At 40.9% G+C, this 26842-nt stretch overlaps 1 protein-coding gene across 1 annotated transcript in view; it reads left to right on the top strand.

Moving 5' to 3' along the window:
• Window positions 1–26842, top strand: part of PRKCZ (protein kinase C zeta) — a 358451-nt gene that overhangs the window by 87162 nt on the left and 244447 nt on the right. Inside the window, exon 4 of the mRNA XM_089684356.1 lies at window positions 11890–11940. Within this exon, the coding sequence (XP_089540482.1) occupies window positions 11890–11940 (51 nt within the window). The remainder of the gene's footprint in view (window positions 1–11889; window positions 11941–26842) is intronic.

Here is a 26842-nt window from a genome sequence, read left to right as displayed (position 1 = left end):
TATAGATGGTTGCCTGACCCAGGGCAAGTGGGACCCGGAGATCTCAGGGAGATCATCAAACTTCAGAGAATTATTGGCAATTTTCAGAAGAAGATAGAAGGGAAAGAGGTTCAGATCTTGTCCGACAACACAACGGCGGTCGCATACTTGAACAGGCAAGGAGGCACGAGGTCCCCGAAACTGATGGAACTAGCGGAAATCCTCCTGAGCTGGGCTGAAAGGAACCTAAAATCCATCACAGCGTTACACCTGAAAGGAGATCTAAATCAGCTGGCGGACCAGTTGAGCCGGGAAGAAGTCAACCAGTCAGAGTGGTGCCTCAGCCATACAACGTTCGACAAAATCTGCACCAGATGGGGTACTCCCTCCATAGACCTCTTCACCAACAGGAAAAACACAAAACTAGAAAAGTACTTCTGCCTGCAAAAGGACCCCTGGAGCGCAGGGACAGACGCACTAGCCCAACAATGGGAAGGAGACCTCCTCTACACTTTCCCACCGTTCAGATTGCTACCAAGAGTGATACAGAAGATACAATCATCCCAAGCCAGGGTCAGCCTGATTGCTTCATTCTGGCCCAAAAGATCATGGTTCTCCCTGCTGAAGAAACTAAGCCTGACGGACCCGTGGATGATACCGCCCGCGCACGACTTACTCGAACAAGGGGCAGTGGTACACCCACACCCCCAAAAGCTATCCCTGACAGCTTGGCTTCTGAGCGGAACAGGCTAGCTGGAAAAAGGTCATCAGAAAGAGTAGTCGCCACCATCTTTGACAAACACCATATATGACAAAATTTGGAGAAAATTTTCCTTCTGGAGAAGCAGGAACAAGTCCTCGGGGGCCCCCACCCTAAATACAGTACTCAAATTCCTTCAAGCTGGGGCAGACTAGAACCTGGCTGCCAATACTCTCAAAGTGCAAGTAGCTGCTCTGTCTAATTTCCTGGAGGTGAGATTAGCAGAAGACTCCTTAGTAATCAGATTCCTGAGGGCCATCTCCAGATGCAGAGTTCTGTCCATGCCAAAGTACCCTATATGGGACCTAGGCACAGTTCTAAAACGTTTTCAGCAAGAACCTTTTGAAGCCTTGGAGGAATGCTCTCTCAGGCATTTTACCCTCAACACCACCCTCCTCATAGTCCTGAGGCTAGCAGCAGCCCCAAAGAAGGACATTGGCACCATGCATTTTTCTTTGTACTCCTCGTCTTTTCGACGCCATACAGTTTTGAAGCCATCAGTTCTAAAAACAATTATGTTGGTCTCATCACTGCAGAGTACAGAGTCCCAGTATTCTTCTTTTTCAGCATGGGCCCTGGCAAATTCTAGGCAGGCTTTTTTTGTGCATGGGCATGAGGAGAGGCTTCCTTCATGGACAATACCCATGCATGTCATTCCTCTGCAGTGTACACCCTATGGTGTCACGAGAAACAATCACCCCACTTTGGCTTTCTATTTCTTTAGCTAACTGCAGTGAACTTGCATGACATGTTTCCTCAGCCCGTCTTATCAGAAGACACTCCTGTCAAGGTGTTAACTTCCGTGGATGGCCTGGACTGTGAGATGGTTGCAGTTATATCTTTGTTAAATTTTTGTATCACTTTTGCTACAGTATTCTGACTGATAAGTAAAGCTTAGCCTCCTTTCTTGTGTAAAGAAATTATTTTCTTTCTCAGGCCTTGTGACATTTTTCTTCCATGTGGTGCCATTGCTGACAGCATGAAATGGGTAGGGGCTTTCTTTGTTCAAGCCAGCCATACATGGGTCGAATTCCAAAACAATTTTCATTCTAATTTTGCACCATTAGTGGGCCACAGAAATGGCCGTTTTTTGTGCAACCATCAAATTTGAATGATTGGGCATGTTGGAAATTATTTGAAAAACGAACAAATTTCTAATCAATGATGTGAGAAATATAATTGAAAAAGAAATGAACTGTGACCTGGAACGAAAAAAAAATTTTTTCTCTATCAACATGAGGTAAAATCAGTGGTGGCACCATTGGGTTACAAAACACATACTGTTTTTCTAAAGAAAATTTGTTTGGAATTCAACCAATGTATGGCCTGCATAAGTAATACCTTTTTGTAATCGTTGTCTGCTGGATACCTGTTTAATGAACAATTAGACTCACCTGTAGTTGAATTCTCATAAATTTGGATTTTGTTGTCCTAAGACTTTAATTGGGGTGTATTCATTTTTGCAACGTGGTCTTGAATGAATGTTAGGAAAAATCCTTTTTTTTGTGCGTGCAAATGAACAAATCTTGTTTGCAATCAATGGCCCTCATTTTTGGGAGTATTTTTGTAGTATAGTGTACCATAGAAAATGCTGATTCTGAAAGAAAAGTAAAGGTTTTCTGACAAATCTGTTGGATCGTACTCATTTATGCTGTGCATTGTTTATATAAATGTGGGCTGTGACTCACTGAAACATCAGTGAGTAAAACCTTGGATTATTTACACTCTTTCAAACATCTGTAAGTGCCCTGAGCTTCATATATGCGCTATTATTTTATTAACTCACATCTCTATTTTTCTGCTTTTACAAATGAGAAAACCTTGAGATCTATAAAGTATAACTAAAGAAAAAAAAAAACCTAATTTTTCCACTTTGTATAGCGTAAGGGGAGAGGTTTATAACCAGTCAGGTGTTTTTTTTTTTTGTTTTTTTTTGCTGCTTGCAATTGGAGAGATTTCTCTTCACTTCCTGTCCAATAGTCAACACAGGAAGTAAGGGGAAATCCTTCCAGAGTGTGGGAATCCCTGGCTGTCACCAGAACTAATGCTCCATTGGAAGATTTCCCCTCTATTCCTGTTCTGGGGACAACTCAAAATTTGGATTTTCTTTACTTTCACTTCTGATGATTACCAGAAAACATTACAGATCGAGAGGGTGAATATTCCTAAGAGGGGCACAGAGGGTAATAAAATCTAACAGATATTCCAAGCCCTACCTACGCTATCCATAAATTTACTTTAAAGACCAATAGAACCCTGAAAATGTGTCACTGTAATCATCCTCTGTTCGATTACTCTTAACTTCAGCACTTCTGGAGACTCGGTGTCCTGGCTGTCCTATGGTCTGACACATGGTAATGCCGGGGCAGAATGGATAGAGTGGGGAAGAGAGAACTCTGTCAGATTGTTATGAATGTGTTCTCACTGGGGAGACTTGTGCTCTTTATTTTCCTACGTTGACCATTATCACAGACATAGAAAGTGATGGAAAATCCAAAATGTTTTGTCAGTGGAACAGAAGTTGAGGAGTAAATCTTTCAGTGGGAACATCTGTTTTTGAGGCAGCTGTCTAGATGGGGATTTCCCCTCTTTACCCTTTAAACAGATTTTGTAATCCGCTAACATCATAACCTATCTGCTCATACCTTCTTTGATCATTTGTGCCCCTTCAGCATTGCTCTTGAGCCCTCTTAAGTGGGATATACACTGAGCACATTTTGTCTTTGGTTGACTTTTGTCAAAGCCGCCTGCTGTAAAATTTTTGGCCATCCTAATACAATGAATCAGCAGGGGGGATTCATCCATCCATGCTTTTGAGCATGGATGGAGTTATCTGTTACAACCCCAATTCCAAAAAGTTGGGATGCTGTGTAAAATCTACATAAAAACAGAATGCAAGGATTTTCAGATCTCATAAACCTATGATTTATTCACAGGAAAATAGAATACATATCAAATGTTTAAACTGAGAAAATGTATAATTTTAAGAAAAAAATAAGGCTATTTTGAAATTGATGGCAGCAACACATCTCAAAAAAGTTGGGACAGGGCCATGTTTACCACTGTGTGGAATCTCGTCCCTTTTTTTTTTTTTTTTTAACACACTGTAAATGTTTGGGAACCGAGGAGACCAGTTGCTGGAATTTTTGGAGAGGAATGTTGTCTCATTCTTGCCTGATACAGGATTCTAACTGCTCAGCAGTCCTGGGTCGTCTTTTGTTGTATTTTTCATCTCAAGTTGTGCCAAATATTAGTTTGGTGAAAGGTCTGAACTGCAGGCAAGCTAGTTAAGCACCCAGACTCTTCTACTACGAAGTCATGCTGGTGTCATATATTCAGTATCCTTTTTAGCATTGTCCTGAAATATGCAAGGACTTCCCTGAAAGACGTTGTTTGGGTGGGAGCATATGCTACTCTAAAACCTCTGTAATTCTTTAAGTAATGACGATGGCTTTCCAGATGTTCAAGCTTCCCATTCCACATGCCATCAGAGACGTAGGCTTTAAAACTGAGCACTGATAAGCCATAAGACCCTCTCCCCTGTAGTCCGGAGGACATGACGCCCATGGTTGCCAAAAAGAATGTAAAATTTTGATTCATCTGACTACAGAACAGTTTTCCAATTTGCATCAGACCATTTTAAATGAGCTTTGGCCCAGAAAAGACAGTGGCGTTTCTGGATCAAGTTCAGATATAGCTTCTTCTTTGCATAATAGTGCTTTAGCTTGCATTTTTGAATGGCACCACGAACAGTGTTCACAGATGTCCATCACAGAATCATGCCTGTTTTTAATGCAGCGCTGTCTGAGGGCCCAAAGATAATAGACATCCAATATTGCATTTTGGCCTTGTACATAGACTTCTCAAGATTCTCTGAACCTTTTGATATTATGTATTGTAGATGATGATATATTTAAAGTCTTTGCAATTTTAAGTTGAGGAATGTTATTCTGAAATTGTTCAACAATTTTTACACGCCAATTTTCACAGATTGGTGAACCTCTGCCCATCTTTACTTCTGAGACACTGATTCTCCAAGATGCTTTTTTATACCCAGTCATGTTACTGACCTGTTGCCACTTAAAGTGTTACTAAACCCACAACCGTATAATATATGCAGTAAAGCATGCTTGTAATACTCACTGTGGAACCTAAGGGGTTAATCCACTGCATTGTGTAAAAATGCTGTTTGATCCGGACTTCTCTGACCCTTCCCTTCTTCCAGTATCCCCCTCTTATCTTCTAATAAGACTTATCGTGTGGAGTCACTCTGCACATGCTCATTTTGGCGTGTATTTCTAGAGAGGTTTTTTTTCTTGGGAGAGTGCATGTGATCAGCACAAGGCCAATCGGCACTATCCTGGCAGAGGTCAGGGGTCCTGCATCTTCCTAGAGCAGATTGAAAACTTCTCCTACAAGCTTTAACATGTGCTTGGCTGGACACTGATAGAAGTCACAAAACTGCTCTAACTGCTGATGAGAAAAGGTATTTAGCAGTTTATATTTCCTAAAATAATTGTACTTCCATGTTCTGTGTATTGTGGAAGACCAGTGAATGCAGAGTCCTGGGTTTAGTAACCCTTTAAAGTGATACTAAAGATAAATACATTTCTTACCGTAATGCATTCCTTGCATTAAGGTAAAAAAAATAGATTTTTATTTCTCTGTGCTCCCCCTTCCCTGTTTGAAGGGGAAGAGAGGGGAGAAAAGGTCTAGCGTTGTGCACGGATGCATCTCTTCTGCCCTCTCCCTTTTCACACAGGGCCATCAGCTCCTGCTGCTGTCAAATTCAGTGAGGAGAAAGTGTGGGGCAGGGCTATGTCCCGCTTTGTGTGTGTGTGGAGCGCTGTTCCATAGACACAGCTTGGGAGCGAGCAGACAAATGACTTGCTGCGGGTGTCACACGAAAGTAAGGAGGAAGCAAAATTGCCAGTGGGGGACTCGAGAAGAGGAGGTTCGGGGCTGTTCTGTGCAATACCATTACACAGAGCAGGTGAGTATAACATGTTTGTTATTTTAAAGTAAAAAAAAATTGTTTATCAACACTTATCCTCATTAGCTGCAAAATGTGCTTCCAGCTCTTCCTTTTTCAGCTTTTTGTTGCCATATCCCAACTTTTTTAAGACATGTTACTGCTATCAATTTCAAAATTACCCTGTTTTTATGTTAAAGTGGTACTTTTCCTCAGTTTATCCACTTGCCTATCGGGCACTTTTACCCACTTCCTACCCAGGCCAATTTTCAGCTTTCAGTGCTGTCACTTTGAATGACAATTGCACAGTCATTCAATACTGTGGCCAAACAAGTTTTTTATAATTTTTTTGAAACAGATAGAGCTTTCTTTTGGTGGTATTTAATCACCGCTGGGTTTTTTAAAATTTTTTGCTAAACAAAATTTTTGGGAAAAAATTTTTTTCTTCGTTTCTGTTGGAAAATTTTGTAAAGAAGTAATTTTTCTCCTTCACTGATGTGCACTAATGAGGCTGCAGTGATGGGCACTGATAGGCGGCAGTGATGGGCGCTGATAGGCGGCAGAGATGGGCGGCACTCATGAGAAGGCACTGATATGTGGCACTGATAGTCATCATTGATGGGCACTGAAAGGCAGCACTCATTTATGGTACTGATAGGCGGCACTGAAAGGCAGCTCTGTTGGGCACTGATATGTGGCATTGATGGGCACTGACAGGTGGCAATTATGGACACTGAAAGGCAGCACTGATGGGGCTGCACTGATAATTGGGGCACTGATCGGACACAGCTGATCACATGATAGAGCCTGCATCATCAGCTCTTTACTACGATTGGTGATCTGCTGTGTCCCAGGGACAAAGCGCACCACCGATCGCTATGCACAGCTTGAGTGGGAGGATTCTATTGTCTTTGGTGAATAAAATATGGGTTTGAGTTTTGCAAATCATTGCATTCTGTTCTTATATAGATTTTTACACAGCATCTTAACTTTTTTGGAATTGGGGTTGTAGAAATTCTTTTGTTCTGCCTATGGGCTGAACAAACTATATCTGTGTATGACCAGCTTTAGATGCCGCTAGTTCTTTTATAGTGACTTAGACACCTATTCTAAATAGAAGCCCAACTCCTAAGGCCTCATGCACACTTTAAAGCTCAAAAAATGTTGTTTTTCCTCTACAGAAGCTTACAGGAGTTTTCAGCAGCAAAAATGTGGTGAAAAAATCTAATTTCTCCATGTGTGTTCCTGCATTTGGCGTTAAAGCAATCTGTTGGCCAGAATTATGGCCATTGCAATGCTTTCATTCGAGCTAATACGCGCTTTTGCTTTTGAGTGTTTTTTTATGCTCAAAAACATTTCCTGAAACGCATAAGTGATGGATTTTTTTTCCCTGCCTGTAAACTCTCCTGTCGCTGAATTCCTGAAAACACTTATAGTCTGCATGGACACGTAGGCTAAATACTGAAAACCGTCCATATGGCTGTAGGAGCAGTTTCTTTGAGTTGCAGTGTGCATAAGGCGTTATTGTAAAATTACAAAGAAAAGAAAAAGTATGACCATTATCATAATACGTTCGCTATGTGGTGAGTACCTGGTTGTCACACACCAGCCCCGTGTGACTCTGGTTGGCAGCACATGTGTGTGTGTGTTTGTGTGTAGTGGCAGCACATGTAGTTTTTACTAGCCGCTCATGGGCAACCTCTCTTGAAGTTGTCTATACAAGAAGCTGGCAGCTTGGGGGAAGTTTGAGAATCATTAAAGCCTTGAAACGCCTATAGAGAAATGATTGCTGGTTTGGAAAAGGGAGTCCTGCTTTTTATGGTAGAGTGGCTATATAGTATGAGAGACACTTTTAGAATCATGAACTGACTGGTTGCACAGCAAAATAAATAGATTGAAAAGTCATGTTTTTTTTTTAATAAATTCTCCTTATTAAAATAACAATCATAGCTATACAAATATGTTACAGGCATATTTGCCGAGTACTATTTTTAAAGAAGATCTTTATTTGTAACAATTCATTATCTATTCTGCATGCAGGGATGCTTTGAGCAGATATTTCTTTCACAGTTCCTTTGTTATTTGCAGAGACTCGATTTATTCTTTGCTTTTGGCTTTGTTCAACATCTGCTGCATAAGTAATTACTTTTGATGTTCTACAGAGAGTGTACATCTTTACACTTCCACCTTTCCGGATGTGCAGAACATAGGAAAGTACAATATGTCAGAAGCCACTGACATTATAAGTGCAACTGATGAGGAAAATCAAAATTCAATATGTATTGCTGGTGTTTGGTCATATTTAAATCTCCCGCAATAAGGTGGTTATGCCATATTTTTTCCAGCACAGCCATTCTGTATTGTTTGACCAGTAGTGAGTGATTAGTTTTTTGGAAGCCAGCCCCAAGCACCCTCCAATTAAAACTAAGCTGAGTATTGAGCAGCCATGGTGAATAGCAGTCAGGGATTGGTAACCTTTCAGAGGTGGAGATCTACCCTAACAGCATGAAAGCAATCAAAGATCACCAGGGTTCAGTGCCCCCCCCCCTTTTTTTTTTAAAATAGATATGAACTAGCAATGCCTAGCTAGCAAGGAAAACCAAGAAAAATATAATAGAACAAATGTCACTGTAACAATATAAACTTAAAGTGGACAGTGCCAGTCAGTAGTAGGGCAGTGCTGGATGGTCTCAGCAGGGTAGAGCATTTTTGTTTTCATTATTCTTTTAGAATGTTATTATTTTTCACAATATAATTTTTTTCCGTTTTTTTTTTTTTTTTTTTTTTTTTTAGGATTCCTGTCGATTGGGCTTTGGTGAAAGGGCAGCATGGAGTGGGGGGCAGGCATGCAGCAGAAAAAAAAGAGGGACAGGAGGAGCAGTTGGTGCAGAAATTTACATGAACCCTTTCTGTGCTCCACTATTTATCCTCCATGGAATAAAGTTGTATCTGGACCTCTTAGCAGTGGTGTGGCACTAAGGTTTCAATTTTAGTGCATTACACTGCTCTATAGTGAACACACGGGTGCCTTTTACAGAATGCCTCGCAGTTTTCTCAACAAATGCAAGGCATTTTCTTTTTTGTATTTAGCCATTTTCTGGGAGCTTTACTTTATAGGGAAATTGTGCTACTGAGCGAGGCATGTAAAACACTGTGTCCAGCTGAGTTGGGGATAGAGGACAGCATTTTGAAGGGATGCTGTTGAGTTAGACGGCACATGATGAGATTTTCAGTGGCATTCTTCTGCTGATAAGGGATGTACAGGTATAATTTTGGGGGATGGAGGTTAGTGTTCGTATTTGCAGGGCCATTGTTGAGTCACAGATGCGAATGATGTTTGCAAAGACGCTACACTGCTCAGTCAGGGTGAAAGAGAATAATATTTTCCATTGCTACATAGCTGTCCTGGCAATGAAGGTTTGTATTCGTAGACACACTGCTGACTGACAATGGGATATTTCCATGGACACTACACTTCTGTGCCAGGGTTTAGGAAAGTGATGTTTCCAAAGGCACTCTGCTGTTGAACTGGGGATGTAGGCCACTGCTTAGATGTGGATGGATGGGGATTGAAATGCCTCAAGACAATACCCTATTGGGATAGCTATGGGCAACACAGACATTTCCAGGTACAATATGCTGATGAGCTTAGGGATAGTGAAAATGGGGGGCAGTGATATTTGCAGGGTAACTGAAAGATTGAGATGGAATTGCATTTTGCTATTCCTAGACACACAATACGGATCTGTTGGGATGTGGGTGGGATTATTATTATTTCAAGGTGCAGTTTGCTGGGGATCCAAGACTCAAAGCATATTTATACTGTACTTCTGGTCTGGGAATTACATTAGTGGTATTTGCAGGGACATTTCTTAGTCTGGAATGGTTAAATGGATATTTCAGGTAAACTCTGCTGTTATCCTTGGGATTGGGACATATTCAGGAACCTGGTGGGGCCGAATGGAGAAAAATGTGCAAGAAAAAAAGTTGTAAGGAAAATAAATAGGATATAGAGGAGTTTATTACAATTATAATTATTAAAGTTATTAAAATTTACAACAACATTATTTTGAGACTTCTCACAGAAAATCAATGATATACTGTATTACACACGCTGGGAAAAAATATTACAACTCCACCTTCTGACAAATCAGTGTGCATTGTTTTTGTAAAAATAGAAACATTTATTTACAGAAAAACCTTTGGGATATTCACAAACTGCTTTTGAAATATTTACTGCTCTTTCAGTATTGATTAGGGCAAGGATCATGCAAATTTAAAGGATAAGTTCACCTTTCTACAAAAAATAATAAATGCACATTTTTTGCAGATAAAAAAATGTGTATTTTTTTTTTTGTAGTAGGAGCCTGTAAAGCATTGCACCAGGGATCAGCAGATCGCTGAGGCCATACAGGTCTCCTGCAGACTGTTGGTGTATCTGCTAGATCGTACTTCCCGTATGGGCAAGCCATTACGACTGACAGGAACACTCAATGAACTATCACAGTGCCGTGGTATTCATTGACAGGCTGTCTGGACTTGTAGTTCATTCATTCACAGAACTCTGTGAATGAACGATGCAGATCTGTGGGCGGAGCTTGCACAGCCATGCTAGTTTTAAAAAGTGACAGCTAGTACAGGGAACTTCTCCCCGTACTGCTGTCATGGGGGGGGGGGGGTTTGTTAGGCAGCAGTTGCAGGATCCAGGAACATGTTACATGTTCCACCCATTTTTCCCAAAGGTGAACCTTTCCTTTAAGGCGGTATGAAACCCCAAGCCAAAAATTTAATATATTGCAGCTTACCAATCATTAGATATGGTGGCTGCATTTGTTTTTTTTTTTGTTTTGTTTTTTTTTCCCCCTCTGTTTTCACCTAATGATTTGATCAGTAACACACCTCCTGTATTAGAGTGCCCCTACACTGGGTAAAGGAGCACAGGGGACACCTTTACAGCAGCATTGTCGGTCTGGGAGGGGAGTGGAGTGTTATATGTACTAGCATATTTAGACACACTAACAAATTGAAATCAATCTTCAGCTCACACTGCAGTTGCACAAGCAGGTATAGCAACATTTTTTTTTTTCTTTTGGGATAAAGATTTTACATGAATAAATATATGCTGATCATTGTAAGCACCCCTGTCACTGGTAAATAGTTTGTCTCTAACTGCTACAATTGCAGGAGAGTTTCTTCAGGCAAATATAAAAATCCATCCTTTAAACCAGTTGCATACTGGATACAATCGCACAACCTCCCTGCTAAACAGCTGTTGAAGTGAGATGCAACTTGCATAGTGAGTGCATTGCTTTCAGTGGTTTGGCAGACCCATAGGGGTCTATGTACTAAAATTGGAGAGTGCAAAATCTGGTGCAACTCGGCATAGAAACCAATCAACTTCCAGGTTTTATTGCTAAAGCTTTGTTGAACAAGTGGAAGTTAGAAGCTGATTGGCTATCATGCACAGCTGCAACATATTCTGATTACATTTGTTTTAGTAAATCCATTGACTTGCTTTGAGAGGAGCAGCAGTAAAGCTGAAGCATTTGCCTTTTTTTTTTTTTTTTACTTGGCAGATGTCACTAGGAAGAACATTTTCTTGCAGTGGTGGATGTAAAACACTAGGACTATGCTGATTCAGACTGCATACTGCTTCTTCTTTTAAAGGGTTGGTCTTTGCAGACCTGATATTTTAGTGTTTTGTATTTGCTAGAATGTTTAAACCAAAAGTTTTGTTGTTTCGCTTGGGAGTGATGAGATGCATGCATCTGAGTTTTCAGATTTGCTCACATGCCACGACAATCTCAAAGACATACCTCCTTTTCATTTTACATTTCTTTATATTTTATTTTGTCATTTACATAAGCGTATGCTACAATATAGTTAGAGTACCCTAAGGATGGTGAGAGCACCAGATACTTCTGGGTGGGCAAGAACAGAGCCAAGAACAATGGTGGGGAAATCTTGGAAGCATGGAAGGTATAAGATGTGACTGGGCGATTAGAAGCCCCAAATTTCATATATAACTGAAGTATTTTCTTAAGAGCCTTCAACCCCTCAATTCTCCAGCCAGTGAAACATCAGTGCTATTCTTCCTGTAGAGAAAATGCAGTTGGAGCATATATGAGAATATGCTTTTGGTCTGATTATGGTCTAATTATTTGTTTTTGTCTTGCAGTGTTTCCTAGCATCCCTGAAAAGCCAGGCATGCCCTGCCCAGGAGAAGACAGTAAGTAATCAATGTTCTTTTTTTAGAATTTATATATTTAATAGTGCAGTACAGAGACACCTTTTGGTTTTGACAGTAGGTTATATGCTGCCATTTTAAAGGATAAGTTCACTTAGAGAAAAAAGGTAAAATTAATGCACATTTTTTTGCAGGTAAAAAAATTACGCATTTACGATTTTTTTTTCTTTGTAGGAGCCTGTAAAGCTTTGCACCCATGATCAACAAATCGCAGGTGCAATGTCAAGCTCATGCAGGCTCTTTGCACCCATGATCAACAAATCGCAAGTGCAATGTCAAGCTCCTGCAGGCTGTCAGTGTAGCTGTCTGCTTGTTCCTTTGATACAGACAAGCAGTTACTGAATGACGGGAAGCTCAATGGACTAAAAGAGCACTCACTAGTGCCCTCGCAGTTCATTGAGAACTACAAGCGGTCAGCCAGAACACCGTGAATGAATGACACTGCAATTTGGGCAGAGCCTTGCATGCTTTTTAAATTGTGATGGGGTGGGGGAGGGGGAGAGGCTGCAGGAATGGGAACATGTTACTTATTCACCCTAAAAACAGGTGAAACATGTTTCCAAAGGTAAACTTTTCCTTTAAGGTGAGGACACTTGTAAGCAAAGTTGTTAGGAAAACTAATATAACTCCTCAAACTCCAGTAATCTTATAATGGATGGCTTCTGTCTGCTGAAAGCAGGTTTCTGGCCTATAGTTCTGAAATTACTGGAATACTGAAAACCTTGCTTGGTTCTTCACATGGATAAACCCTTCTCCACCTGACTGCATCAACACTACAGAGGTAATTGCAGCTTCTGGATTAGTTGCCCCTCAGTGCTGGCTTGGGGAGCTGTCCTCAAATCCCACCACAAGTAATGTCTTGAAATAGAAATGTGGTGCCCAGTCAGTAACATTGCCGTTTTGGCACTGGAATTTGCAGCACATTGCAGTGTAGTTAGCTGCAGAGTGCTCTAGAGGTCCAGAGCAGCGGTGATCGGAATCCCAGTGGCTGCAGTCTCAGGAAAAAGAAGGCATGCACTTTTGAAGCAAGGAATTACACTTGATGGTCTATCCCCTGAGAAGATGCCTGTTGCTTGGTGTGGGGCTTTGTCCTTTCCCCGGGGCATTCACTCTTGATCTCTCCCTAACTGAAGGAAACCATTTAAATTTTTGGTGAAATAGGTCTGCTCCTGCCCTAAGTTAGAACCATTGCCACCTGAGGTTTTGCTTTTTTTTAGGAGAATATCTATGTGTGCACAATTATTGGGCAACTATTAGGGTGCAGAATTATTATGCAAGTAAATGAAAAACGAAAAATTTGATCTCACTTGTTTATTTTCACCTGTTAAAGTGAGAATAATAAACAACTCAAAATTTACAAATACAAATTTGTGAAAAAAAATCAGTGACTAATATAGCCACCATTCTTTTCAGTATGTGCCAGTTCACATATATGAACCGCATCCAATCCACATGGCATGTGAAAAAACATTGCTTCCTTTGGTGCATGTTCACATATGCGGATTCAATGCAGTTTTAAAAAGTTGTGTACGATTTCTGAGCAGTGCTTTCAGGTTTGGGTGTGGATCACAGGCTATTGACTTCTATGGGAACCGTTTCTAAACCACATACCTGTGAACAAGAAAAGATCCTGAACAAGTCCTGCCCTGAACCTGATGTAAACCTGACATGAGCTGGTGAGCAACTTCTGTATCAATTAGCTGTGAAACCTGAGCTTCAATCCACACCCCACATGTGTACAGCGGCTCTAACAGTCATAAGCCTTCCATTCATGGAGTCTGTCAGTTTCTTGATCTGTTGACTATCAACTTTTTGTGCAGCAGCAAATACAGCTTCTCAGACACTGTTCAGAGAGGTGTACTATTTCCCTTCACAGTAAACCTCCCATTTAAGAAGGGCCCAAGTTCTCAATAGGGTTTAGGTCAGGTGAGGAAGGGGACCATGTCATTATACTTTCATCTTTAAGGCCTTTACTGGCTAGCCACACAGTGGAGTATTTTTATACATGCGATGGAGCACATTGTCCTGTATAAATATCATGGTCTTCTTGAAAGATGCAGACTTTTTCCTGTACCGCTGCTTGAAGAAAGTGTCTTCTAAAAACTGGTAGTAGGTTTAGGAGTTGATTTTGAGTCCATCTTAAACCTGAAAAGGTCCAATTAGCTTCTCTTTAATAATACCAGCCCGTACCAGTACTACACCTCCCCGTTGCTGGCATCTGAGTTGAAGTGAAGCTCTGTGCCCATTACTGATCCAGCCACGGGCCCATCCATCTGGTCCATCAAGTGTCACTCTCATCAGTCCATAAAACCTTTGAAAAATATGCCTTCAGACATTTCTTGGCTCAGTCTAGACGTTTCAACTTGTGTGTCTTGTTCAGTGGTGGTTGGGTTTAAGCCTTCCTTACCTTGGCCATGTCTCTGAGCATGAACACCTTGTACTTCTGGGCACTCCAGGTAGGTTGCAGTTGTGGAATATGACAGCACTGGAGGATAATGGGTTCCTGGTAGCTTGATGTTTGATTCTTCTAAAATCTTTGGCAGTTAATTTCTTTTTTTCTCAACATAGTTGAGAACTTGCGGCCCTGAAGACTATTCTATTTGCAACAAAATGTTTGATGGTTCTGAGATCACTCCCCAATGTCTCCCAAAACCTCTTTTTTGGCCCATTTTTCCTGAGGAAGAGAAGCTGCCTAACAATTCTGCACACTTTAACCACTTGGCAACCGCGCTATAGCCGAATGACGGCTACAGCACGGTTGTCCAGTTCTGGAAGGGCGTAATATAACGCATGACATGTTTGGTATCTATTTACTCAGCGTAACATCATCTTTCATATTTTACACAAAATTGGGGTATATTTTATTTGTTTTTTCATTCATTAAAGTGTATTTTCCAAAAAAATTGTTTGAAAAATACATTCATTTTTACAAACTGTCCATTTGGTTTTCGTTCAAGTGCATCCTGAATTTTCAGTTTCGGCACCAGAATTTTCATTTTGGTGCACCACTGCTAATAGTTATGCACACTGTGTAAAATACTTAACAGGCCATATCTATTTCACCAACTTGTGCGCAATGTGCTGTAGGAGGACTAGCAGAGACCTTAAAAATTGTATACACCTTTAGGAGGTTTGAATGGTAGTGCCCAGTGGAGGAGGCCTACCACAAAAAGTAGAATGTGCCTCTGTTAGACTCAGCTATTTCCTGTTCAAGTTGGGGGATGTCTGTGAGCCTTTTTGGCCACCTAGATTCAGGGAATTTTGGACATTTGGGTCCAGGATGTGATGGCCTGGAGAAATTGAGGCTTGGGCGAAAGCTGCTTTCCAGCCTTTTCCACAATTCACATTCCTAGGATAGCAATTAGCAGGTGGACTTGCAGGTGAATGGTCACTTCATCCCAAGATGTTTCAGGACATTTGTCAGCACTGGGAAATATTGAGTACAGATCTATTGGCATCCTGATTAAACAACAAGGTGGACAAGTTTCTGGGTAGGGCAAGGAATCAAAAGACCTCTGAAATATAAACAGTAGTGACTACAGGGGATCAGTTCCAGGTAATAGGTCTTTATCCACAATAGATTATCTCTCAACTGCTTTGCAGGATTGAGATAGAAGGCATTCCCGTGATATTGATGGCACCAAATTGTCCCAGAAGGACTTGGTGCTTGGACATCCTCAGAGTCCTGAGAGCACTCTGTGGACACTCCAGGACTGACCAGACCTGCTGTCTCAAAGACTGGTCTACCATCCTACTGTCTCTGGCTATAATAGCTTGGCTATTATATTATAATCCGAGGTCTTTCAGACTTTATTTTTAATTAAAAATTCTAGGAAATAAACCTCTTATAAGGTCTATCGCCACACTTGGAAGGCATGCTGCACATAGTGCGAGGCATGGAAGTTTTATCCTAGACAATACTAGGGGGAATATATCCTGTCCTTTCTCAATTCTGGGTTGGAACAGCATTTGGCCTTGAGCACCCTGAAGGGTCAAGTCTCAGCATTGGCCATTCTTTCAGAGACTGCTGGACTCTCTCTTCCTTCTAAAGGCCTTTGCTCAAGGGGTGGCTTACATAGCTTCCCATTTGTTCACCTTTGAGCCCATTTGAGATATTCCTTTGGTTGACGTTACTCGTAAGGTTTCTCTTTCACTTCTTTTCTTTTTTTTTTTTGTGGCCATCACAAAGGCGAGACTGGGGTTCAGAGATGGTGGCCTTGTCCTTTTTAAGTAACATTTCCTTGTTCTTCATAAAGACCAGGTAATTTTGAGGCTTAAGCCTCCTTCCTCCCTGAGTCTGTTGCATTGGGATCCCCTGATGAAGTCAAGTGATTTGATGATGCAACATGTTGGGAGGAGCCAATGACGTCACTCCACTAACCCGGAAGTGTGTGGGTGGCCATTTTGTTGAAGGTTATCTATAATACTTGCCTGGATACTGATGTGCACCTGTAAAAGTGCACACCATAAGTTAAGTATATTATAATTTTTATTAAAAATGTTACCCATGCAGAGAGCCCCATATGTTCTTTTTTTATATTATGGAGGATGGAGGCGGATTGAGATCACTAATGGAAAGGAGAAAGGCAGGCATGGTAGGTGCTTGAGACCTAATAAAGGAAAACTCGTACAATTGAGCGCAGAGAGGCCACTCCAGGTGGAAGCATGTGAACAGTTGATCATGAGCTCACCACTGCTGCCTTGTTCATCATTTGCATGATGAAGAGAACTGAAAAGAATAGGCGCTGTGGAAAATGCTCTCAGTCAAGCACCTTAATGAAAGTGCATCTTTATTAAGTGAGATAAAGTAGCAAATATAATAAAATTTGACCATCCTAAAGTGAACTGTGTGACTCCAAAGGACGGCCCGTCCGCTCTGAAGGAAGCTGAGATCGGACAATGCTCCTGTCGGCTTCGAATCATGTGGTGTCAGCGTATCGGCGTCCCAGGAATGTCATCACGGCAAGCGAAGGGCGGAAGGCAGTGTCCAGTGTCGGCTTCAGCAGGGAGCATATGCAGGGTTACCAAGACGACATGTTTCACGCAGTTGCGCATGTCTATTAGGGCACAGTGGCTGTTCAAACACCACCACTGCTCCCACTCTGACATCTGTGTGGTTGCAAGGCCCGAGCAGAGACCGATTAGGAGCAGCTGCTGTGTCTGTGAAGCCACTGCATCCCAATAGACATATATATATAACTGCACAGGCATCTATGGAACACTTGTGCATTCCTGTGCGGCTAAACACAGCCCTCGCACGGGGTATACATTGATACCCCCTTTGTGAATGAAGCCTTATAGCACAGCAAGTCATAGTGTTTCTGATCACCACCAGACTAGTACAGCTAGCAACAGTGTCCCTGATTTCAACCACATCAATACAGTGTCACCAAAGCCTACGAAGCCAGCAAAAGTATTCCTGATCACTTCCACTCCAGAGCAGTGTTGCCTCTGCCTGCCATCTGTGTTGACACTGGGCTGTTTGATTACATTTTTACCTGCTGCCTCAACCGATCCTTAACCTGTTTATTGACCGTGTCACCGCCTGCAACCTGAACTGACCCCATCTGTATGTCTCGCTGACTTCTGATTAAAATAACTACTTCAACCAAGTTGGAGCACAAGCACGGGCACTTGTTTCACCATTTAGGACTTTTATAATGGCAATTTATTTTTTATACTACTGTAATGTTTGAGTCATACACACTTAACTATATGTACAATATCAATGTGCGGTCCGACTAGACCTTTAACCTCTTGACTTGGCAATATTTGCCCACTCTTCCTTGCAAAATCACTAGGAATCTGTCAGATTGTGAGGGCATCTCCTGTGCACAGCCCTCTTCAGATCACCCCACAGATTTTCCATTAAGTTCAGGTCTGGGCTCTGGCTGGGCCATTCCAAAACATTGATATTCTTCTGGTGAAGCCATTCCTTTGTTGATTTGGATGTATGCTTTGGATCATTGTCATGCTGAAAGATGAAGTTCTTCTTCATGTTCAGCTTTCTAACAGAAGCTTGAAGGTTTTGTGCCAATATTGACTGGTATTTGGAATTGTTCATAATTCCCTCTACCTTGACTAAGGCCTTAAGGCCCCAGTTCCAGCTTAAGAAAAATAGCCCCAAAGCAAGATGCTGCCACCACAATGCTTCACTCTGGGTATTGTGTTCTTTTGGTGATGTGCAGTGTTGTTTTTGCGACAAACATATCTTTTGGAATTATGGCCAAAAAGTTCAACCTTGGTTTCATCAGAACAGAACATATTTCCCCACATGTTTTTGGGAGACTTCAGATGTGTTTTTGCAAAATTTAGTCGGGCTTGGATGTTTTTCTTTGTAAGATGGCTAATTGGGCCCAATTTGGACATTTTCACTTAGGGGTGTACTCACTTTTGTTGCCAGCGGTTTAGACATTAATGGCTGTGTGTTGAGTTATTTTGAGAGAACATCAAATTCACACTGTTATACAAGCTGTACACTCACTACTTTACATTGTAGCAAAGTATCGTATCTTCAGTGTTGTCACGTGAAAAAAGTATTTACAAAAATGTGAGGGGTGGACTCACTTCTGTGAGATACTGTGTATGTGTGCGTGTGAGATATATATACCTATGTGTGCATATATATATATATATATCTATGTGTGTGTATGTGTATATATATATATATATATATATATATACACACACTGTGGGGAAAATAATTATTTGATCCCCTGCAGATTTTGTAAGTTTTACCACTTGCAAAAATGAAGGGTCTCTAATTTTTATCATAGGTGTGTTTTTAAATGGTAGAGACAGAATATCAAACAAAAAATCCTGAAAAAACATGATACAAATTGAGTTGCAGTTCAGTGAATAAAATAAGTATTTGATCCCCTACCAACCAACAATAATTCTGGCTCTCACAGACTGGGTATGTGCTCCTGTGGTACACAGATTAGTCCTTTCAATTTAAGAAGGTGCTTCTAATGACAACTCGTTATGTGTATAAAAGAGACCTGTCCACAGAAGCTCTTTCTTGGGCAAGACCAAAGAGCTGACAAAGGACATCAGGGACAAGATTATAGACCTGCACAATGCTAGATTGGGCTACAAGACCATCAGCAAGAAGCTTGGTGAAATGGAAACAACTGTTGGAGAGATTATTCGAAAATGGAAGAAATACAAAATAACCATCAATCTCCCTTGCAAGATTTCGCCGCATGCGGCAAGGATGATCATGAGAAAAGTGAGAGATCAGCCCAGAACTACACGGGAGGAGCTTGTGAATGATCTCAAGGCAGTTTGAAACGCAGTCACCAAACAAACTATTGGTAACACAATACGCCGCCATGGATTGAAATCCTACAGCTCCCACAAGGTCCCTCTCCTGAAGAAGGCATATGTACAGGCCTGTCTGAAGTTTGCGAATGAACATCTAAATGATTCAGAGAAGGATTGGGAGAACGTGCTGTGGTCAGATGAGACCAAAATGTAGTCCTTTGGCATTAACTTAACTCGCCGTGTTTGGAGGAAGAAAAATGCTGACTATGACCCTAAGAACACCATCCCTACAGTCAAGCACAGAGGTGGAAACATTTTGCTTTGAGGCTGTTTCTCTGCTAAAGGTACAGGCCTGACTTTGCTGCAATGAGGGGACAATGGGTGGGACCATGTATTGTAAAACCTGTAGCATCTACAGGGGATCAAATATTTATTTTCCTGTGTGTGTGCGTGTGTGTCTAAATTTATGAAGAAAAATGATTTATTTGCAAAATTTTTATAACAGAAATGTGGTCCTTTTGCTATATAAAAGGAACAAGACTAACATTAAAAAAAAAAAACCTAGTGGTAAATACCACCAAAATAAATCTCTGCCTCAAAAGCCGATAACATTTTTTATTTGGGTTCAGTGTTGTATGACTGAGTAATTGTCACTCACAGTGTGACAGTCTAAAATCTGAAAATGGTCTGGGCGCAAAGAGGGTGAAAGTGGTTGATATTGAGGCGGTTATATGGGAATCTATACAGCTAGTTTTATGAAGACTATAGTCCAAAACCTTCGTATAATGCAAATAGACAAGAGCGTTGTCCTTGAAGGCTTTAGTCATCTTCCTTTCTGAGAGTTTTTAAAGGGGAATTCTCTGCAGAATTGCCTCTCTGGGAAAATAAGCAAATTGGGGTAAATATGCACATATTTGCAGATATTAAGTTAACACTAACTCACCGGTCTATTTTACTTCCTCCAACAAAAATTCCATGTTTTAGTTTACAAGTTTCCATGATTCACTTTTTCCAAGAAAAGGTAATGCAAGATTCTATTACTTCCCTCATAACATTTCTCGCATCCCATATTTTAATTTGTGAAAAAGAATACAAGTTGCACTGGTGAGCTTACAATTTAGTCAACATTACTGAACCACACTTATTTGTATGTATGTGTTACTTATTTTTGTTCCATTTTGTCATTTTAAAGTTAGTTTATAGAAACAAAGTATTTATTTACCTTATGCTCCCAGTCCATAAGTTTCCATGACCAGCACAGCACTGGTTTACCTGTTTTACCTTTACATGTTCACACTACTTTGCAGCATGTCATAATTTTCATACTTTTGGTTCTGTATGCCACCAGAATAAATTAAAACGAAACAATCCAAATGAATTTGAAGTGCAGACTTTAAGCTTTAATTCAAGGGATTGAACATTAAATATCAAGTACAAATTTTAGGGACTGCAACCATTTTTATACACAGTCCCCCCCATTTTCAGGGGCTCAAATGTAATTGGACAAATTAATATAATCATAAAATGTTCATTTTTAATATTTTGTTGAGACTCCTTTACTGGCAATGACTGCCTGAAGTCTGGAACCCATGGACATTACCAAAGACTGGGTTTCCTCCTTTCTGATGCTTTGCCAGGCTCTAACTACAGCTGTCTTCAGTTGTTCTTTGTGGGTCTTTCTGCCTTTAGTTTTGCCTTCAGCAAGTGAAATGCATGCTCAATTGGGCTGAGATAAGGTGATTGACTCAACCATTGCAGAATATTCCACTTCTTTTCCTTCAAAAGCTCCTGGATTGCTTTTGCAGTGTGTTTTGGATCATTGTCCATCTCTACTGTTAAGCGCAGTCCAATCAACTTTGCTGCATTTGGCTGAATCTGGGCTGACAGTATATCTCTAAACACTGCAGAAGTCATCCGGCTGCTTCTGTCCTCATTAATATCAATAATCACCAATGACTCAGTGACACTAGAAGCCATGCATGCCAATGCCATCACACTGCCTCCACCAAATTTTACAGATGACATTGTGTGCTTTGGATCATGAGCTGTTCCAAGCCTTCTCCACACTTTTCTTTCTTCCCGTCATTCTGGTACAGATTAATCTTCATTTCATCCATCTAAAGAATGCGTTTCCAGAACTGGTCTGGCATTTAGATGTATTTTTGGCAACGTCTAATCTGGCTTTTCTATTCTTCAGGCTTATGAATGGTTTTCACCTTGTGGTGAATCCTCTTATTTGCTCTCGTGAAGTCTTCTCTTGATTGTAGACTTTGACAATGATATGCCCACCTCCTGGAGAGTTTCTTTCACTTGTCTGGATGTTTTGAATGGGTTTTTCTTTACCATAGCGAGAATCCTGCGATCATCCACCATTGTTGTCTTTCGTGGATGTCCATGCCTTTTTATGTTGCTGAGCTCACCAGTGCTTTCCTCAGAATGTACCAAACTGTTGATTTGGCCACTCCTAATGTTGCTGCTATCTCTCTGATGGATTTGTTTTGTTTTTGAAGCCTTACAATGGCCTGTTTCACTTGCATGGACCGCTCCTTTAAACGCATGATGTAGGTTTACAGCAATAGATTCCAAATTCAAATACCAAACTTAGAATCAACTCCAGACCTTTTACCTACTTAATTGATGAAGAATTAACAAAGGAGTAGACCACACCTGGCCATGAAATAGCGTTTGATTCAATTGTCCAATTGAATGGCTACTCTTAAAAGCTGTAATTCCTAAACCCTTCATCCAATTTGGATGTACATGCCCTCAAATTAAACCTGAGAGTGTGCACTTTCAGCCCATATCCATTATATAACTATAGCTTGAATATGTTTAGTTAAATACCTGAAAAAAAATAAAATTGAGTCTGCGCCCAAATATATATATGGACCTAACTGTATATAACACAAATCATTATGCAACTTTTATTCTATAGGTTTTATCAAATAATGCATCATTCAAATGTAAATCCCATACATGTTTACACAACAAACATTTTCTCACAGCTTGCTAGCTTTAGGGGTAGTTCACACCGTGCGAATCCCCATGTTACATGCGTGTTTCCCGCATCACGTTCAGAATTCACTGCACTTTCGATCTGCACTGGTGTCAGTGCAATGCTAACGATACCCCAAACGCAAATCAAACACACTGCATTTGCCTGCAACGGATTTCATGGTACAGAAATACTATGTGATCAGGTTGCTCTGCATTTTGTTTAGTAGTGCATGCACACACATCACCTGAATCGCACAGGAACATGCAAAACTGTGCAAACGTTGCAGGCATGTGTAAAGAAATGCTGTACAGTAAGAATGCTTTAAAGAAATATATATTAACTGTTTATTTTTATCCATTTACAAAATGCAAAGTAAGTGAACAGAAGAAAAATCTAAATCAGATCAATATTTGGTTTGACTATTAGTTGGATTCAAACCAGCATCAATTCTTACACTTGCACACTTTGTACACAAAGTCAGGGATTTTGTAGATCTAGAGTCATGCGTATGATTATCTATTTATATCAAGCAGGTGCTAATGAGAATCAATTTTATATGTAGGTTGAAACACTGTCATTAATTGAAACAGATGTGTAGGTGGTTTAAAACTGAGTGAGGAACAGCCAAACTCTGATACTAAGCTGAGGTTATAGAAGACTGTTTTGTGTCACAGGTCATACACCATAGCACGAATGAGCACAGGAACAAGACACAAAGTAGTTAGACTGCATCAGCAAGGTCTCTCCAAGCAAAGATTTCAAACCAGGCTGGGCTTTCAAAATGTTCCATTCAAGCTCTTTTGAAGAAGTACAAAGAAACTGACAACTTTGAGGACCATAAACCCAGTGGTCGGCCAAGGAAACGTATTGCAGCAGATGAAAGAGACATCATGCTTCCCTTCAACATCCAAGGATATCCAGCAGTGTCATCACCACAGAACTGATGGAAACCTGTGAGACACAGGTACACACATGTGCTGTCTGAAGAAGTATGGCCAGAAGTGGTCTACATGGAAGAGTTGCGGCCAAAAAGCCACACCTCCGATGTGAAAATAAGGCTAAGCGACTCAGCTATGTTTGAAAATGTAGGAACTGGAGTGCAGAGCATTTGAAATGTATGGCTGTATCTGAAGGCAGTTTGTTAGCCGAAGGGCTGACGAGTAGTACAATGAGTGTCTGCAGGCAACACGAAGCGTGGTGGAGGTTCCTTGCAAGTTTGGGACTGCATTTTCGCAAATGCAGTTAATTCGTCAGGATCATGATGTCTTCCATGCTGAGAAATACAGGCAAATACTTATCCATAATGCCATACTATAATGGAGGCATGTGATTAGCCCCAAATTACGGCAGAGCAGCAATATCAAACATATAGACAATGTCATTATGAACTATCTTCAGCGATGAACAAGGAGTCTAGGAATTGATGGTTTGACCCCCAAAGAACTCTGATCTCAACAGTGAGTCTGTCTGGAATTACAGGAACGATGATTGAAATTGAAGCGCCACTCTTAAGAGGTCCAGATACAACTTTATTTCATCAAAAGTCAGGAGTACAATCCAAAAAGTTACCAAAATATTTTGAGGGTCCAAACGCCTCCTTCATCAGGGCTAGAAAGAACATAATTCCATATCAATATTATATCGATGCAATATCCCCTCCAAACAGTCAGTCGTAAAAGGAGTAAATGTGTTGGCTACTTTTTAGATTGCACCCCTGACTTTTAATAGAATAAAGTCTTACCTGGGCCTCTATTCAGCAGTGCGGTGCTTCAATTTCAATTCTCCTTGCATTACACTACAAGCCAAGTAGATTGCGGCGATCCTCTAGTGTAGATGCTACCTGCGTGGGAACCAGATCATTTTCACCAACATCAATACCATAAGAAAAAAAGACCAGTAAGATAACCCTACGAGTCCAGCACTCTCTTTTCACTTTCCTGCAGTTGTACCTAGAAGAATTGATGCTGTTTTGATGGAAAAGTGTGGTCATACCAAATCTTGTTCATTTGCTTTCTATTTTGTCAATAGATAAAAATAAACTAATAACTTTCTATTTGTGCAGCAGCCATAGGCTATACTTTCCCTCTAATACATGTCTATCTGCAGTTTTTTTCTGGATGGTCTTTACTTCTGCTTAATTACATTATTTACATAGATGTGGAGTTCAACATCTTCTCATTGTTTTATATATTTTCTTAAATCGGTGTGTTGTCACTGGCTCCTTTTCCTCTGTTTAAAGCTGGTCATACATTATATAGTTTTCTTCAATTTCCTCTTCTAGATTTACCTTCAGCTAAGGTCTTGCCTGATTGCATAGAAATTGAAAGTGTTTGACCTCATATTATGTGGTTTTAGTAAATCTAAAGGAAAATTGTATAATATATGCCCAGCCTTGGGGTAGCCATACACACTAAACAGTGTGGATAGAGGAATCTGCATTTCTGGCTATTGTATTCAGGCAGCTGGGGGCAACTGTGGCTGTCTGAATACCCAAACTGTAATTGCATCTGTTGGAATACAGTCACTGTTCGTCCAAAAATTTTACACCAGGGTTTTTTTTTCTTCTTTGTTATGTTAATTAAGCCAGATGGTGCCAATTGGATGAAATTCTAGCCATGTATGGCTAGCATATAAGCCTTAAGCATTTGGAAACACATTCACCCCACACTCTCCTTTTAATGCCAAGAGAGATTCAAATGTGCCGTTTAACGGATGACTATCAGTTGGATCAGTACCACATATACAGTATATGACAATTGCAAGTGCTGGATAACCGGAGCTGGAGTATCCGCAATGGGATTGAACTCCTCTGCTGCTCATCTCCCCTATATCTGTAAGTCTAGGTACACACTGCTGCGATCCAAATTTTATCTAATTTGCAGTGTGATTACGTGGTGCAACTTGGATTCTACATTGAAGTGGTTTGCATATTTTATGAGGCCAAAATTGTGCTTGAATTGTACCAAAATGGTACAGGACCTGTTTTCCAAAATCTTGTTGTGCTGAGTTGCATTGATGTGAATGGGCACCGTTGAAAACCATGGGATTTCCATTGTCATACGATTCAATGTTATTCATGCTATTCAATGTTATAAATCGCACTAATGTGAACGAAGCCTATCCAGCTAAACATTAGTCTTGCTCTATCTGAATGTAATTCTGTTTTAAACAACACACAATCCACAGTATAAAACCTCCCTTTTTCCCAAGTTCCTCCTGGTGTGGCTATGAATGGGTTCTGGGTACATTATTCCCCTCACTCCCCTGTGCTGTGTAATTGAGTGGTCATTGTATGTATACTATACGCAGGGACTCGAATGACAAGTGGGTCCCATTCAGCTGGTTAGGGTCCCCAGCCAAGCAGGTGTTCCACTGGTTCCAACCACAGGTTGCCTGCTGATTTCTTTGAAGTCCCTGTTGGAAGTATGGGTTCATCATTCGTGAGCGGGGTGTGTGTGATCCGGGGTCTATGAGAGGCCTCTGTCACTTTCACCCACACTACCAGTTCCCTAGGCACTTCGAGGGGGCAGTCTCTCTCTCTCTCCTGGAACTCTGCACTGGTTACCATACCCATGTTCCACCTGATACCCCTGAAGGAAGTAAATGTGCATTAGAATATGGAGGATGCAGTGAGTTTGTTCAGCTTGTTCAGCTCAGATGCGGAGCACTCATTCTGCTCTACAAGCTCTCTACAGGACAGACTGAGTATATCTCTCTCATAAAGAGGGTTGTCATGCAGCAGTGCAGTCTGTTTTCCAAAATCTAAAGAGCTCTTCCTGTCAGAAGTCATTACCCAACTGCAGCTCCAGGCAGCGAGTTTTTCTCTAGCTGAGATGCCAACACACATTAGGCTTTCTGTAACATTGCTGTCTGATGGGGACATGACCTACACAGCCATAAACTGATTATTGTTTGTTGCTTTTTAATACCAGTTATCATATGCAGAAAAGTCTGGATGCTGACCTTATGCATGGCCCTCCCTGTGGCTCCGCCCAGGGAATTATTCACCTGTGCTTTTGGTCAGAGGTTCAAGCGTGTTTCTCCACTTTCTCCTGCAGAATCCCCATGTCTGCTTGCCCATGTCATTTACTGCCTTGGAGCCTTTGCCCGCTGAGGCCCTATCTAATGCTGAGCCTTGCGGGAAGCACTTTGCACCTATGGAGCCATAGGGCTCTTTATATACTCCCAAAATGTAATATCTGTCTCAGCTCTTATGTTGTAGTTTACACCAGTTACTGGTGGAAAATCATGTGTTCTTCCCAGTTTAGTCTCCTTTTGGGTCCTTTAGCTGCAAAAATGTTGAATGGCTCACTGATTGTTTTCCACCCTCCTTTTCGGAGATTTTAGGACCCCTGACAAGTTAGCCACTCCCCTAAGCAAACTGCAGACTTGTGTGCTTGAGGAGGAAATTCATAGGCTGCATTCACATTATAGTAGTGTGTGAACGAGTGCTATACCATGCAATTTGGAGCACATTCACAAAACATGCTAAAAGTACATCAACACTTTTGCTGCTATTCATTGTTAATGGCACTCCAAATGCTGCAAACAAGGTGCACAGTTTTGTTTGATAAGGACCTGTGCCATTTGCGGTAATAACCATGTTTAAAAAAGAAACCA

Source organism: Staurois parvus, unplaced genomic scaffold (assembly GCF_062004578.1).
Source record: "Staurois parvus isolate SC_StPar_1 unplaced genomic scaffold, SC_StPar_1.0 ptg000346l, whole genome shotgun sequence".
Taxonomy (NCBI): Eukaryota; Metazoa; Chordata; class Amphibia; order Anura; family Ranidae; genus Staurois; species Staurois parvus.
Note: the sequence above shows the minus strand (reverse complement) of the source record. Positions and strands in the feature narration are given on the sequence as shown.